Source organism: Numida meleagris, chromosome 25 (assembly GCF_002078875.1).
Source record: "Numida meleagris isolate 19003 breed g44 Domestic line chromosome 25, NumMel1.0, whole genome shotgun sequence".
NCBI classification, from domain to species: Eukaryota; Metazoa; Chordata; class Aves; order Galliformes; family Numididae; genus Numida; species Numida meleagris.
This window is the reverse complement of record NC_034433.1, coordinates 1,011,481-1,025,793: the sequence shown is the minus strand read 5'-3', so window position 1 is coordinate 1,025,793 and position 14,313 is coordinate 1,011,481. Positions and strand designations below refer to the sequence as shown.

Sequence of the window (14,313 nt, the reverse complement as noted above, 5' to 3'; positions counted from 1 at the left end):
GCAGCATTTTTGCCCAGGGATGACCTTGAGAAACATTCTGGATGTGCCAGAGATGGCAGCAGGCTGGGGAACCCACGATGCCCCTCCACAAGGTGCCACCACTCTGGTCCTCATTGCTTGCTGGGAGAAGAATTTGGATTTGGTCCCATGTGTGTTCCTGTTCTTTATCCAGAGCCATTCAGACATCTGCTGAATGGCTGGACGTGCTGGCACAGACAGGTCTGGTTTGGGACAGGAGGTGCAGAGCAGCAGGGAGATAGATCTGTTCCTGGAGGCATTAGCAAGGGGCTGCATCCCCTCTTTGGTCTGATTTGGGGGACCAGGGGAGCCTGGTCCCTGCAGGAACCCAAACAGAGATGAATTATCATGGGCTGATCTCCTGTTGATGTTTCATAGTTTATTCCTGCTCTGGGTCACCCACTCTCCCAGCAAATTGCATTCATGCAGTTCAGAAGAAAGCCTGGCTCCCCGGGCAAGCAGGGTGGGAGCTGGGATGCTGCTCACAGACACTGCCTTGGCTTGGAGAAGGCAGATCGGTCTGGCAGCAGGGCCTGGTGAAAAGGGAGGTTTCAACGCAGCACGTGGAGGGCTAGAGGACAAATGCTGCATTTTCTCCTGCAAAATGCAGTAGGGTTTCGTTCTGACAGCTGGGAGCAGGCTGCAGTTGAGGCTGCACCGATGCAGACACAGAGAAGCATGGGAATGGAGCAGGATGAATCCTGCTGCTGTCAGAGGTGAAGGCAGTAGGGAGTGAATCCTGATAAGTGAGGGCTGGCTGGAGATGAGCTGAGCACGCTTCCCTACAATCCCACCAGCCCTGGCACCTGGCTGGCATCCTGCATGGGATCGATTCCCCATCCCTGCATGGGTGCTTCCAAACTCCTGTGCTGCAGCTGGCTGAGGCTCCGTGCTGGAGGGGCTGCAGACCTTGCACCTCTCCAAAGACCCCTTACACTTAGCCACTACCTTTTCCTCCAAGGCCGCCATCCTCTCCTTGAGGTGCAGCTGCAGCCGCTCATTGGACTCGCTCAGCAGCCTGTCCACTGTGTCCGAGAGCCTCTTGTTGTGCTCCTCGTTCATCTTCTCCCGCTGACGAGCCTGCAGCAGCAAACAGCAACCAGTCACAGCACATCCAGTGGATCTGCTCCTCCTGCTATGAGGAGCTCAGTGACCTGCCATCCTGTTGCTGCTGTTGGTGTCACAGATGACCCAGCTTCCGGGGACATATCTACCATTTACAGCACAGATTGAATCCTCTGCTGGTTGCCTGCTGGTCTCTGCTATTTCATGGCTAGGGATGAGAAAAGAGTGCCTGACTTCCCACCAGCTTGACCCGTGCACCCCTCATAGCCAGTCACAATACAGTGACACTTTCCAGATTCCAGTGGGAGGAAAATATTAACCAGGCCTTTCTCCTCACTCCGTTTTGGAGACAGCAGTGAGCCAGCCCTTTACACTGTCTCCAGGAACCCAGCTGCCAAGGCAAGGGGGAACTGAGGCAAGATCGGGACCTGCAAGGACTCTCCCATTCAGGCTGAGCAGCACTTACCCTGGCCAGCTCCTGGTTCTTCTCCTCCAGCTGACTTTCCAGCTGTCGGAGATGCTCCTCGATGCTCCCATGCCTCTCTTCTGCCTGGGAAAAGCAGAGCAGTCCTCTCAGATGGCATTTCCCAAAACCACACAGGTCCTCCTGCATCCCCCCCTCCATCCCTGCATTTGCATCCCTTCCTGAGATGTGGCACTCTCTTCTTCTGCCTGCATCCCCAACATGGCTCGCTGCGCTGTGAGCTTTGAAACAACTGCTAGCAAGGGGACTGGAGATAGGGATGCTCCAAAAGCAAATTGGTACTCATCCCAGCACTCTGAAATGTCAGGGCTGGCCATATCCATGCCTTCCTCCATGCCTGCACTCTCCCGTATCTAGCCTGGTTCCTTCTTCCTCCTCTTTGTTTCAGAGCGATCCCAGCAACACGCGAAGATCACCCTGACCAAGCAGCTCCATCATGCCTTGGGGAGAGAGCTGAAGGAAAGGAGCAAACTCTGCATGTGCAGGAGTCATCAGGAGTTTTAAAAGCTGTTCATTGTCCCTGCAGCCACACAGGAGGCAGAGGGCAGCAAAGCACAAAGGCTGGGCCTAATAGCAGGGCGCCCTGAGCCTGTCAGGGGCTGTCTCTGTAGGTGGGCCACCAGACCTGCCTCACCCTCTGGTTCCTGCGCTGTCCCCTGACCCCTCAGTCTCCAAGCGCCCCATGGCACCCCACACACTTGCCTTGGTGAGTGCAGCGATGCGCTGGGCCAGCTCTGCTTCCACCTCAGGCAGTGTCTCTGCTTTCCGCATTGTCTGCTGCAATTTCTGCTCCGCCAGCTCCAGCAGCTCCTGCAGGTGCCGGGCTTTCTCCTCGCACTGTGTGACACATCAGGATGTGTCACCTGGAACCTGCAGCCTGTCCCCAGCCCCACTTCTCCCTCCCATGTCCCTGGGGTAGTGGGAGCCTCTGGGTCCTGGTTCAGTACCTGGCGGTGCAGGGACTCCTTGTTGGCCAGTTCACTTTCCAGCTTGTCGTTGAGGTCGTGGATGGAGGTGGCTTCTCGCTGGGCTGCCAGGTAGCGTTTCTCCAGTGTGGTGATCCTCTCCTCCATGTCCTCCTTCTGAGCCAGAGCCTGAGGAAGTGATGGGACTGTCATGTCCTGATCTGTGGCCACCAGTCTGGGAACAACTGGGCCACACAGCTCCTCTGAGCCTGGGACACCCCAAGTCCAAGGATGCAATCAAACCCCTGCTGCACACAAAGACGAGTAGGAGAGGGATAAAGGGAGAGTCACGGGGAAATGTTCTGACATGGCCACAGCTCACTGCCCTGGGTCTGCAGCACACCTGTGTATCACATTGTCTGCTTCTAACATCAGGGCACTGCTACTGATGGTCTTGGGGACAACCCCCAAAAGCAAGGTCCTCCTTGGGGGAATACTGGCCTTCACTCTTCTCTCTGTGTGCACTATCCCTTCCCAGCCTCGAGCAGCTGTGCACGTCTCTGCAACTGCAACAGGTACTGCAGTGCAAGAGGGCAGGGTCTCACCTCTCGGAGGTCCCTCTGGTACTTGCTGCTCATCTCTTCGGATTTGATCAGATCCTTCCTGGCAGTGCCCAGATCCTCCTCCAGCTCGGCGACACTGGCAGCCAATGCAGAGATATGCTCCTTGGCCTGGACCACTTCGAAATTCTGCTTCTCCAGGAGCTCCTGTAGTTCCACCACCCGCCCTGCCTCATCATCCGGGTGGACAGAGCCGTTGGAGAGCCGCTGCAAGGCAGCAGAGAGGGAGGTGGATGCCTGGCTGCCCCAAAGCATGAGATGGCACAGCCTGTGGCTGTGCAGTGGGTGAACATGGCCCTGCAGGGACCCAGCAATGTGCCTGAGAGGTTGGCATGGCCCTTTGGGACCCCTGTGAACAGTCTCCACTAGCCAGGGATGTGGATTATCATAGGCACAGTGGGACATGGGTGGCTAAGGGCTGAATCCCTGGATATGCAGAGCATCTCTGGGAGGCTGAGCCCCTGGGAGCATCCGAGTGGGAGCACAAATTCCCCTGCACTGAGAAGGGCATTCCCTAGGGATGTGCACCCAGAGGGCAAAAAGCTTTCAGCACCCTGGATCCTGCAACAGGGAATTCAGAGAAACCATGGCCCTGGTGAGCATGGTCAGAGCAGGAGTTTCTGGGGCTCTCACCTTCCAGGGAAGCTTCTGTGCTGGCTCCTTGGGCTCCCTCTCATCCCGCTCACCTGCTGGGGCCTCTCGAGTAGCACCTTGCTGCAGAGCTGCCACCTGCACACCAACAAGGATTAATTAATAACAGAGAAATGAGAGTGGCTGTGAGTGAGGCTGCAGAATTTACAAGGTTTCCTCTTAAATATTAAATATAGGTAAGCCTTCATGTAAATAGGAATTTTAGAATAGCCTTACATTAAAAAATGCCCAAATGACACTTTTCTGAACTGCACGATCGTGTGGGGGCCACAGTTCACCAAATTCAACAAGAATGCACAAGGGTGGCATAAATGCAAGTAGTTGTAGCCCAGCAGTTCCCCAGCAAGGGTCTGGCATTGGCTTCCAAACACCTCTTACCTGCCGATGGGCATCCACAAGCTGCTCCTCTAAGGTTGCCACCCGCTCTAAGGATGCTCGCAAGCGCTCTCTGACCTGCAGTTGGGTTAGATAATGGGAAATGTGGTTATTTATTAGGATGAGGATGCCCAGGAGCCAGGGAAACCCCTAGTGCCTCTGATCTGGCTGAGGGCCAGGCTCAGATGGATTCAATTCCAGGGCACAGGCTCAGGAATGCTCCAGGCTCTTGCCTGGGACAGCAAAAGCATGTTATAGAGGAACAGCCTGGGTTAATCTGAGTCTTGGAGGACAGCCACGGCCAGGGGAGCTTGGAGATGTCTTTCATCAGAGAAAGATGTTTGAAGGAAATGAATCGGGAAGAACTATACGGAATGCAAAGAACAAACCAGGGTGCCAAAGGCCAGCACTCCTCATCAGATCCCAGCGGCCCATCTCACCTTTTCATCCAGTGCCTTGTGATGCTCAAAGAGTGACTTGAGCGCCTTGAGCACCTCGACCTCACTGGAAACCCCAGATGGTGACTGAGCCTGACGCTTGACCACGGTCATCCTCAGGGACCGCTCATGCCTTGACACCAGGCACTCCAGGTGCTCCAGCAAGAGCTGCAAGAGGGCAGATGTGAGCTCAGCAGCCCACGGCATCCTACGTTTCTGGGGACTGAAAGCTAGACAGCTTTCTCACACTTACCCGGGTGTTATTGCGCTCAGCTTTCAGCTCTGAGATCTCCTCTTCCCTCTCCAGGAGCTGCTCCCGGCATGCACTGAGCTCCCGCGTCAGCGTTGCAAACTCCTGTGGGAATCAGGGCATGGCTGTTAGCTGGGAGACTGTGATGGAGACAGAGCCAGCGTCCCGACCCCGCTGCTGGGACCTCCAGCATGGAGCATTTCCCACCCGAACCCGACTGTGAGTGATGGATACAGCATGGGGATCAGACAGCAACACAGGCAAGCTGGGAGGTGATTTATTCCTGGCCTCCCTTTGTGCTTTAGACAAGCAAGGAATGCAGCATCCCAGTGTTTAACCACTTGGTTTGATGTCCATGAAACTGCTCCCTGGCTCCAAAGGTCCCCAGCGGCATTTAAAGCATGTCTCCCAGTCGCCACCAGTTTGGCCAGAGCCACCAGTCCTTGCTTGCATCATCAGTCCTTCCTGGAAAGTGATATCCAGCAAGAAAGAGCCGTGCGCAGAGTGATGCCACAGCCAAGCTGCAAACCCAGCACATCACTGGGGATACGTGGACTCCTCAGAAACACAGTGCTTGCAACTCTGACTATGCTGGAGCAGAAAAGAAACCTGCTATCAAGTTCCCACGGTGCAGAAGGGTTCGTTTTCTCTTTAAAAACAAAAACCAAGCACCTGGGTTGGCCTAGGAGCACTCTCCCACTGCTCCCAGTTGCCGTTTCAGGCACCAGTTTGCACAGGGGCTATGCAACATTTTTCAGCTGGGTCTTTTTAGGGTGAAAAATGCAAATGAGGAAACGCTTCATGAATTTACACCCATTTCACAGCATTGTTGAGAAGAACTGAAAAGGAAAAGGGTTGCAGAAGAGGCTGAGAAAAGATTTGCTTGAGCATTAACAAACCAAATTTTGACTGGAGGCTGAGAGCCGTTTCCCAGCATGAAAATCTCTTTCACTCTAATTTTCAGGTTAAACAAATAAAAAAAAAAATCCTTCAAGCTGAAGCAAGACGTTGAGGCTCAGTTTGAATTAAACGCTCTGCTCAGCTCAAAGGGGAACCTCTTGCCACAGCTGAATTCCCACCACAAAAATAAGAGTGTTTTAATCCCTGTTTGTCTCAGCTAAATTTTCCCTCTCCCTTGCCACACCGTGCCCCGAGCTGCCTGCAGTGACGTGGCTGGGGGGCAGTGGTGTCACTGGTGGTACTAAGACCCCACAGTGGGACAGGACCTAAGCGTGGTTCAGTGGGGAAGAAGGGAAAGAGCAATTCCAGCAGCCAAGCCAGTCGCTGTCTCTACGAATGAGCATGTTTTTGCCCATCCCCATGCCTCAGAGCTGCTCCTACCCAGCATCCTCCCCACTGTGTTGCAGCATCCAAGCCCACTCCTGCCCCATCACTTCCCCAGGGACTGCTCCAGACCTGGCATCATCCCCATCCCCCAAAATGGTCACGTCACGCCAAAACCTCCCTCACCAGCTCCTACAACGCCCAGGCACCATCCCACGTTTGCTCTTGGACCACCCCACAGCCCCTTAAAGCACAGGGACGGCGGTGCCCAGCCCAAGCTTTCCCAACACCGTGGGATTAGGGCTCGGCACAGCGCGGTGCCACAGGCGGATGCGCGCACTGCTGCGTTACGCAAGTGCTGGCACGCAAGAGCGAGCAGCTCACGAGCAGCCCTGTGGATTACACCGGGGCTGGGAAAGCTGGTGAGTGTAAAGGGCAGCAGTGAGAGGCACTGAGATGGGGTGTCCCCGTACTGATGGCTGCTTTGGGTTGGGGACAGGCAGCCAGGCTTTCCACAGCCTGAGCTTTGGTAGGTTGAGCTGCGGGGACTCAGCACATCCAAAGCCTCCAAAACCTGCAGAGGTTGGAGAGCTCTCACTCTGCCCCACAGAAGTGGGGGCTGTGGAGAGGAACGCTCTCCTTGCTGCAGCTCTTTGGAAACCCACAGACATGGGGTAGGAAGCACAGCAGCAACAGAGATGCTCAGCAAACTGCCAAGCCCAGAGCATCCCAAGAGATGGTAACACCCGTCCTTCCTTGGGGGAAAGCTGCAAAAAAAAAAGAGTATTTCCCACCAAAAATAGCAGCACCCCTGAGGTGAGACAGGACAGCAGCATGCAATAAGGGTTAGCTGAGCTTGCAGGGCTGGAGGCACCTGCAGAGCTCATTTTGATGCTTTGGGAATAAAAATAGGACTAATTCACTCCATCACCCATATATAAGCTACTTCCATCAGCCCTGGCCCAGCACAGTGATTGCCAGGCCACCAGCAGGCACCCAAGAGGACATGGGGACAATAAGGACAAATGTCCCCAGGCCCCAGCTGAGGACAGGCACACCACAGAGCACAGCTTCTCCTCCAGTCTGCAGGTGCTGTTGCCCTAAGCCCCAGCAGCAAAGAGGAGGCAGAGACTTGCCTGTCCCTTGGCCATGGTCAGATGTGGAGATGTGCTGCATGCGCTGGCTCCAGCAAACACTCAGACTAAGCAGGGACACCTCTAAATGGATTAGAAAGTGGAGCAGAGGTGCCTGATCTTCAATCAAATGAAGGATAATCAGACACAGCAGTGAGAGCACCCAGGAGCCCTGTGGGAAGCCCAGAAGCCTGGGAAATGGCTAATTTGGATTAAAACCAAACCACCCAAAGCCAGATGAGTGCGACTGGCTGGGCTCAGCACCAAGCCCTGTGCAGGAGGGACGCAGGGGCATGGATGCTGTTTCACAGTACAAGCAGGGATGGAGATGTGGAGCACCACAAGATGCACTGAAATGGGATGCTGTGGCTCAGGGCTGGGCTCTTTGGTCAGCACTGGGCACGTTCTGGGTTCACGGTCTCCTGGTTGTGAAACAGGTGCCTGGAGACCTCAAGGAGAGGCTCAAGAAGCTCAGTCACTTTATACCAAGAGGAGACAGCTCAGAGAGTAGAAAAGCTGAAATGGGGAAGTGCTTCTCCCCATGCCATCTGCAGCACAGCTAAGATTTCACCAAAGCGAGCAAAATCCCATGCTGTGGCTGGTGCATGGCCACCGCTCCAACATACCCGAGCTTCAAAAATGAGCTGGCTCCAGCTGTGTGATTCATGGCATTTTAAAGCCCCTAATTAGAGTGATTGCTCCTGACAGGCAAGGAGGCAATGGAGGGCGATGTGGGAAGGCTGCCCACACCGGGAAATCAGCATCGTGTGAGGGATGGAGCATTGTCTGTCTGTCCATGCTGGGAGGAGACAGTCCATCACCTCAGTCTCAACTCACTGTCCCAGGAGCAGTGCAGAACTACAAGAAAGCCCTAAGCCACAGCTGAGGGGATAAGCAGAACCCCAGCAGTGCATAGCAAAGCATTAGGAAGATTAAGTCCTGCCTGGAAAACCCAGGGCGTCAACCATCACCCACTGATGGTACTGGCCCCATGGTGGCACTCATGGAAGCTGCCATCTTCCTCTGTCCTTTCCCAAAGTGGTGATGGTTGATGCCAGGACCCTGCTCAGCTCCTGCGGGATTCCAAGGTGGTCTGAAAGTCCCAGTAGGTCTGCCCACCCAAAAATCCCAGCTCTCAGCTCCCTGGGCAGCCCCAAGGAGCAGTGAGGGCGTGGTGGCGTGGGGTCTGGAATTAAGAATTGCAGGAGGTTTCCCAGGACATCGGTAGCCCTGTGCATTGCAGCTTTGGTGATATCTGGGAGCCTGCGTTCTCCCCCATCACAGCTGGGGACAGGGATACTTGCCAAGCCCCCGAGCCCTGGGCAGGGCATAGATAACTGCAGCCTGACGCACAAGCACATCTGGACACATCTGGAGTGCTGCACGTGGCATCCCCGGGTCACACCTGTACACAGCAGCCAAGCAGGAGGGAGCTGTCAGATGTGCCAGGGTCCTAGGGTACTGCAGAGAGCACCCGTGCCCTGGACAGGGCTTGGTCCCCAGTGCCAGCGCTCAGCTGCATGCCCACATGCAGGCAGGAGGGGAGAGGGATTGGAGCTGAGAGCTTTCAGCCCGATTAAGTCGCGTTCAGCGCTCCCACATGAATAAATAAATCATGTAAAGAAGCATTAAGGCAGCTTAGTCTCCCCAGGAAATCGCCCTGGAGTTCTGCCTTTTTGGGGGCTGAGGGATGCCCCCGTGGATTAGGTAGGGGGGTCTCAGCCATGTGGCAGCCAAGCCCCAAACAGGCACGGGGTGGGGGGACAGGAGCTCCGGGCAGGAGCATCCCTGGAGCACTGCTGCCTGCCCCATCCACGGGTCTGCCCCACATCCAGCCAGTGTGCTGGATCCCAGAGGCATCCAGCTGAAAGGATGCAGAGTGACACCTCCCCGGTCGAAGTATCTCCAGGCTGCGCATCCTCCGTACAGCCAGGGCCTGGCTCCTGGACACCAGGAAAGGGATGGCAGCCTCGGAGGGCCACTGAGGTGTGTGGGTGCTCAACCCTGCTCCAAAAAAAAGGGTTTCTTCAAGCAATCAGTCTGACCTCTCCCTTCTCATTACGGTCTGACAAACTACAGTAAGCTCCTGGGCAAAACAGACCTCAGGAAGGAGACACCAAAAAGGAGGAATAGGATGGAGCAGGCGCATGGGAAGTCCCCCTACACCCTGCACAGCACCCCGGGGCAGAAACCCGCCACGTCCCACTTACCTGATACATGCACATGCTGGGATTAATCCCATTGGGCAGGTGAGCGCCTTTGGGTTTGCTCCCCGTGTTCATGTTGAGCCCTCATCTCCTGAGAAGGTGGCTGTGCCCGGAGCCCCCTGTGCCCACATGGGGAAAAGCCAGGCAGCAGCAGCAGCAGCAGCCCAGGGAAATTCCCCATCTGCCACCCACATTCATTGCATCCCTCACCGCGGGGCAGGGAGCTGCAGCGGGGCACCCAGGCGGCCGGTCTGCAGGCACAGAGCTGCCACCGAGTGCCTTTGTGCTGACCCAGTTTGTTCCATCTGCACGCTGCCCGTGCGTGGCATCGAGGACCCTTTATTGGAGCAGGAGCGGAGAGTAAATCCGCGCGGTCCCTTAATCCGAGGCGGCAGGGCGGGCGCTGCGCTCAGGGTGACCCGGTGTGCTCTCTGCAGTGAGTGCTGGAGGGAGCAGAGGGGATGCGGGCCCCCGGCACGTGGGAAGTGGCAGCACCACTGCCCAGCACTTGGGCACGAGTCAGAGCAACTCTGGGTCACGGGGACCCCAGGAGCTCCCGGGGAAGCACCGCGGGGTGTTTTGCTTTGGGCAGCCTGTGGAGAGCCCAGCTCCGTGCATAGGGACGCAAGCTGCCTCCCCGCTGAGCTGCCTTCCCCTTTCTGGAGCAGGGAAGGGATGCTGAAGGCTGGCCGGCCACCAGCCCAAGCTCTGCCCTGGCTGGTGCCACTCATTTCACCTCCTGTCTCCCTGGGGTGCCCCAAATCCCAACGCCCAGGTGAGGCAGGAGGATCTGAGATGTCAGCACCAGCAGGAAGCAAGGATGTGTTTGAAGCCTCCTGCTTCCCCTGGCTGCAGGGCTCCTCCTGTATTCTACCCACAACAGAGAGGTGCAAAAGCCCCCAAATCCTGCTTCTCCCAGGTGTGGGATGCTGCAAGACCACACAGGGAAGGTGGTCAGCTGCAACGTTGCTCCCCTACTCTTCTCCAGACCTGAGCATCTCTCCTTGTAGAAGCTGAGTTCGAATCCAGGTCTCTGGAGCACCTGGAGTGGGTCCTGCTGGTGGAGGAGCTGGGAGCACTGCAGCACCCAGCTCTCAGTAGAGCCAGCAATCCCAGCAGAGCCACGGCAAGTCCCAACTCCCCCATGCCCTTACCTGTGGGAGGGCCGAATTGAGCTGCCTCTGGAGCTGGTCACGCTCCCGCAGAGCCTCCTGCAAGCGGCTCTGAGTGACGGAGAGCGTCTCGCGGGTCTCCCGCAGGGTGTCCAGCAGCTTGTCCCTCTCATCCAGCATATTCACCATCAGCTGCTCGAAGTCGGCATCAGCCTCGGAGCCCTGCGGGGGGCCCAGAGGGTCCCCCTCGCTGATGGTGGGCATCACCTCACACATCATGGTGGGGCGTGACAGGCAGCCGAGGGTGCTGGAGGTGCGTGCCGGGGTGCTGGTGGGTGCTGTCGAGCCGTGGGGCCCCGATCACATTGCTATGGGCTCCCACATGCCAGGGAAGCCAGCACTGGAGAGGGTAACGGGGTGTTGAAGGTGGAGGGATGCCCCATCCCTTCTTGGGTGCCCACCGAGTGCTAAGCAGAAACCAGCATTGCTTGTGCAGAGGCAGAGGGGTGGCCTTGGCATCCACAAGGTCCTCACAGTCTTAAATCCCCCTGATCGGCTGCGTGCTACTGTCCGTGTCGTTGAAGCCTTTTGTGCTGCTGCTCCGATGCCTTCTGAAGGGGCCAGGGCATTGGTAAGCCACAGAGATGCTCAGAGGGGGAGGAAGTGATCCTTGGGGACACGTCCCAGAGGTGAACTTGAGCTGGCAGCAGCCCAGGGAGTCTCTGGGGGATATGTGGGTTGCCTGGGCATGTTGAGAAGTCAGATGAAGAAGAGGTGCACCCCTTGTGGTGGACTGAGATGGTCCCAGCTGGTGCAGGAACGTGTCTTTATTCGGAATTGCAGCTCTTTAAACACAAGGTGGTGACCTGCAGGAGAGGTGACAACAGTTCAGATCCCTCGTGCTGACCCCAGACCCCACAAGGCACCCTCCCAGAACATTCTGCACCCAATCAAACCCTGGTGGGTGCAAAAGATGGGCTCAGTACCCACAGGAACATGTTGTGTAGCACCCTGCTCCCACGTAGCTGCTGTGCAGCAGCCGGTGTGGTATTAATCAGGCAGGAACAGAGAGAGTGCCTGGGATCCAAAATCCTGTAAGCATATCCCAGGCCAAGACTCCTCTGTGGAGCACCTGGTTGCTGTGGGACTCCATGGTTCAAGTCGCAGAAAGTCTTTGTTAGCAGAAAATCAGGCAAAATCGAAGCAGAATGATCAGATAAATGTTCTCCCTCCCCTTCCCTGCAGCACCAAAGGGGGCTGATGTGGCAGGCCTGGCTGTTTGGCGCTGACCCTCTGTCTGCACATCCTCTGTCTGTCACAACTCCACCTTGGGGATGGAGGCAGCGGCATCTCTGAATCACTGCCCAAGCACAAGTGTCATTCCCCAGCCAGCGCCAGGGAGGAGAGGCTGCAGGGGAAAGGCAGAGCTGCCAGCTTGGGTGGCAGCCTGGATTTACGCTGGATTAAAGCAAGGCTGGAGCCAGGGATGTAGTGCTGGGGGTGATGCTGGTACATGCAGCCTCGCCTCTCTTTCTGCAGCCCAAACCCACATATGCAAGAGTCTGGGGCATCTCCCAGCCCACAAGCTGTGAGCAGAATGTGGATTCTTCAACTAATGGGAGCACAGGGTACTGGGAAGTGCTGGGAGGTGCTGCTGCAGGCAAGGAGCCAGGCAAGAATTTCTGCTGACGCAGCCCTTTGGGTATGCTTCAGCCTGCTATGGCTGGACAAGGGTCCCCAGCAGCACACCACTGTCACCTCAACCACTTGGAGACCTGCCCATCCCATAATGCAAGACTTTGCCTGCAAGGGGACAAAACACAGTGTAGTGAGATCGGAACAAGAGCCACTTGTCTAGTGCTGGTTATGGGATTGCTCCGCTTAGCAAAGCAAGTTTTTAACGCTTTACAATAGATGAAACGCTTGAGACTACGTCTGAAAATCCTTACCTCACCTCCTTTCAAACCAAAAGGTGCACATGGGCAAAACGACCTGCACGCAGTGAAGGGCCAGAGCAGCCTGTTCTGGACTTCTGAACTGGAATAAAAGCCCGGCATCAAAGAGCCTGAGCACAGTGGGGCCGTTCCCCCCGCTTAAAGGCAGCGTGCGCAAAGACGTGCAGGCACCCGCTGCCGAGACCAAGGGAACTGTAGCTCCGTTCTTGGGCTGACATTGGCTCATCAGCTGATGGGAAGTTTGACACAAAAACCCTCTAAAAATAGAGAAGCTCTGGCAAAAAGCACCGGCCCCTCAACGTGCATCCAGCACGGGTTATGCTGCAAGCCAGCTCCCGCGTGCAGGGGCACGGGGGTGGGGTGTCCCGCAGGTGGCTGCCCCACTGCCTCTGCCTTACAGATGTAAGCTGTGTTCCTCAGGTGGGATAACGCCTATTACAGGCATGTAATGCTGCCCTGAAACACTGAGGCTTACTCGAGCTCCTCTCTGGCCATTAGGACAGGGTGACCGGGGTGGCTGCACTGAGGACACCCCGTCCCCTCAGCATCTTGGCAAAAAGGAGTCTTATCCTAGGGCTCAACCCTATCAGATTGGGTGCAAAACTCATACAGAGTGGCTTTCATATCCTGTCTCACTGCTGTGCCTCTGCTTGTGGGTTGAGAACGGAGAAAGCGTATCTGTGCCATGGGAAGCCAGATGTCCCCAAGCCCGATGTGATGCGAATGGCAAAAGCAGCCCCATGGCTCATCCCTCCCAGCTGCTGGAGAGGAAGTGAAGGAATTAACGCGTGAATTAAGAGACATCAATCACGGTGCAGAGGAACAAGCCCCGTGGGCGAAGCTTTGAGGGAGCTCGGGGAGGGGAAATGCTGCAGGGAATGACCGAGACATAAATCTGATGGCGGTGATGATGGGATGGAAATCCATCCCAGCTGCAAAGGAGAGACTCACTTGGCACGAGGAGACTGAGACAGCCATGGCAGCTCCTTGTACCCCATAGAGGGAATCCAAGGGGCTGGACTCACAGCTGCAGGAGGAGGTAGGTCCAGATTTCCCCCACGCATCACCCAAGGGTTCATCTTCCTAGTCCAGCAGGCACAGGTGTTACGGAGGACGTGCACTATGACATAAGTTCTGCTACAAACCTCGACAGCTGGAGAGGCAGAGATGAGCCTTCCCAGCACCACAAAGCACTGCCCAAACCCCTCTGAAGTGCACGGACAGGTGGTGGGCAGCTAGTGAATGTCTTATAGGGCTCTACAGCTGCCCCATGACACCACTGCACCACCAGCATCCCTCCGCCAGTGGGTTTCTAGCAGCTAAATCCATGATGATGCTTTGTTACCTCCAAGCACGGCTCTGGAAACATTTCAGCCACGTGTGACCAGCTCCTGGCTGAAAGCTAGGCACATCTCAGGGCTGGGAAACACTCCCTGCACAGCGCAGGCATCGGTCATATCCATAACCGCTGCAGACACACACTGACACTTCTTCAGCCCAGCATGATTTAGTATGGGATCCAGTAACATAAATCCTGCTGGAGCAGCTGAGATGGTAGCTGAGGAAAGGAGAAGTCAGCTCCTTTGAATCCATCCATCCTCCCACTCCGCAGACTTGGGTGTGATTATTTCTGCGTTATTTCTGGATTCGGTCATTATGGCTCTTGTTCCAAACCAGAGCGACAGCAAAACCATAGTCCCCAGAGCAGTGCAGCTAAAGAGAAGGACTGTCATCTGGGGTCCTTCTGTTGTGAAGGTTTTAGCTGTGATGCTGAGTGATGAAGCCGGATCCAAGCTGGGTTTGATACCTGCTGTTGT

The 14,313-nt window shown here is 56.0% G+C and overlaps 1 protein-coding gene across 6 annotated transcripts in view; it reads right to left on the bottom strand.

Moving 5' to 3' along the window:
• The window catches only part of PPFIA4 (PTPRF interacting protein alpha 4), a 46,861-nt gene that overhangs the window by 15,554 nt on the left and 16,994 nt on the right, over positions 1-14,313 (bottom strand). For 4 of the 6 annotated variants that reach the window (XM_021377173.1, XM_021377174.1, XM_021377175.1 and 1 more), the window contains exons 2-11: positions 10,584-11,407; positions 4,809-4,910; positions 4,559-4,723; positions 4,122-4,196; positions 3,726-3,821; positions 3,078-3,299; positions 2,515-2,661; positions 2,270-2,404; positions 1,550-1,633; positions 967-1,098 (exon numbers count right to left, since the gene is read on the bottom strand). In XM_021377173.1, coding sequence (XP_021232848.1) covers positions 967-1,098; positions 1,550-1,633; positions 2,270-2,404; positions 2,515-2,661; positions 3,078-3,299; positions 3,726-3,821; positions 4,122-4,196; positions 4,559-4,723; positions 4,809-4,910; positions 10,584-10,820 — 1,395 coding nt within the window. In that variant the 5' untranslated portion in view covers positions 10,821-11,407. Of the gene's footprint in view, positions 1-966; positions 1,099-1,549; positions 1,634-2,269; positions 2,405-2,514; positions 2,662-3,077; positions 3,300-3,725; positions 3,822-4,121; positions 4,197-4,558; positions 4,724-4,808; positions 4,911-5,477; positions 5,497-9,432; positions 10,071-10,583; positions 11,408-14,313 lie in introns of those variants that run through there. The other 2 variants (XM_021377177.1, XM_021377178.1) reach the window with 2 other exon arrangements.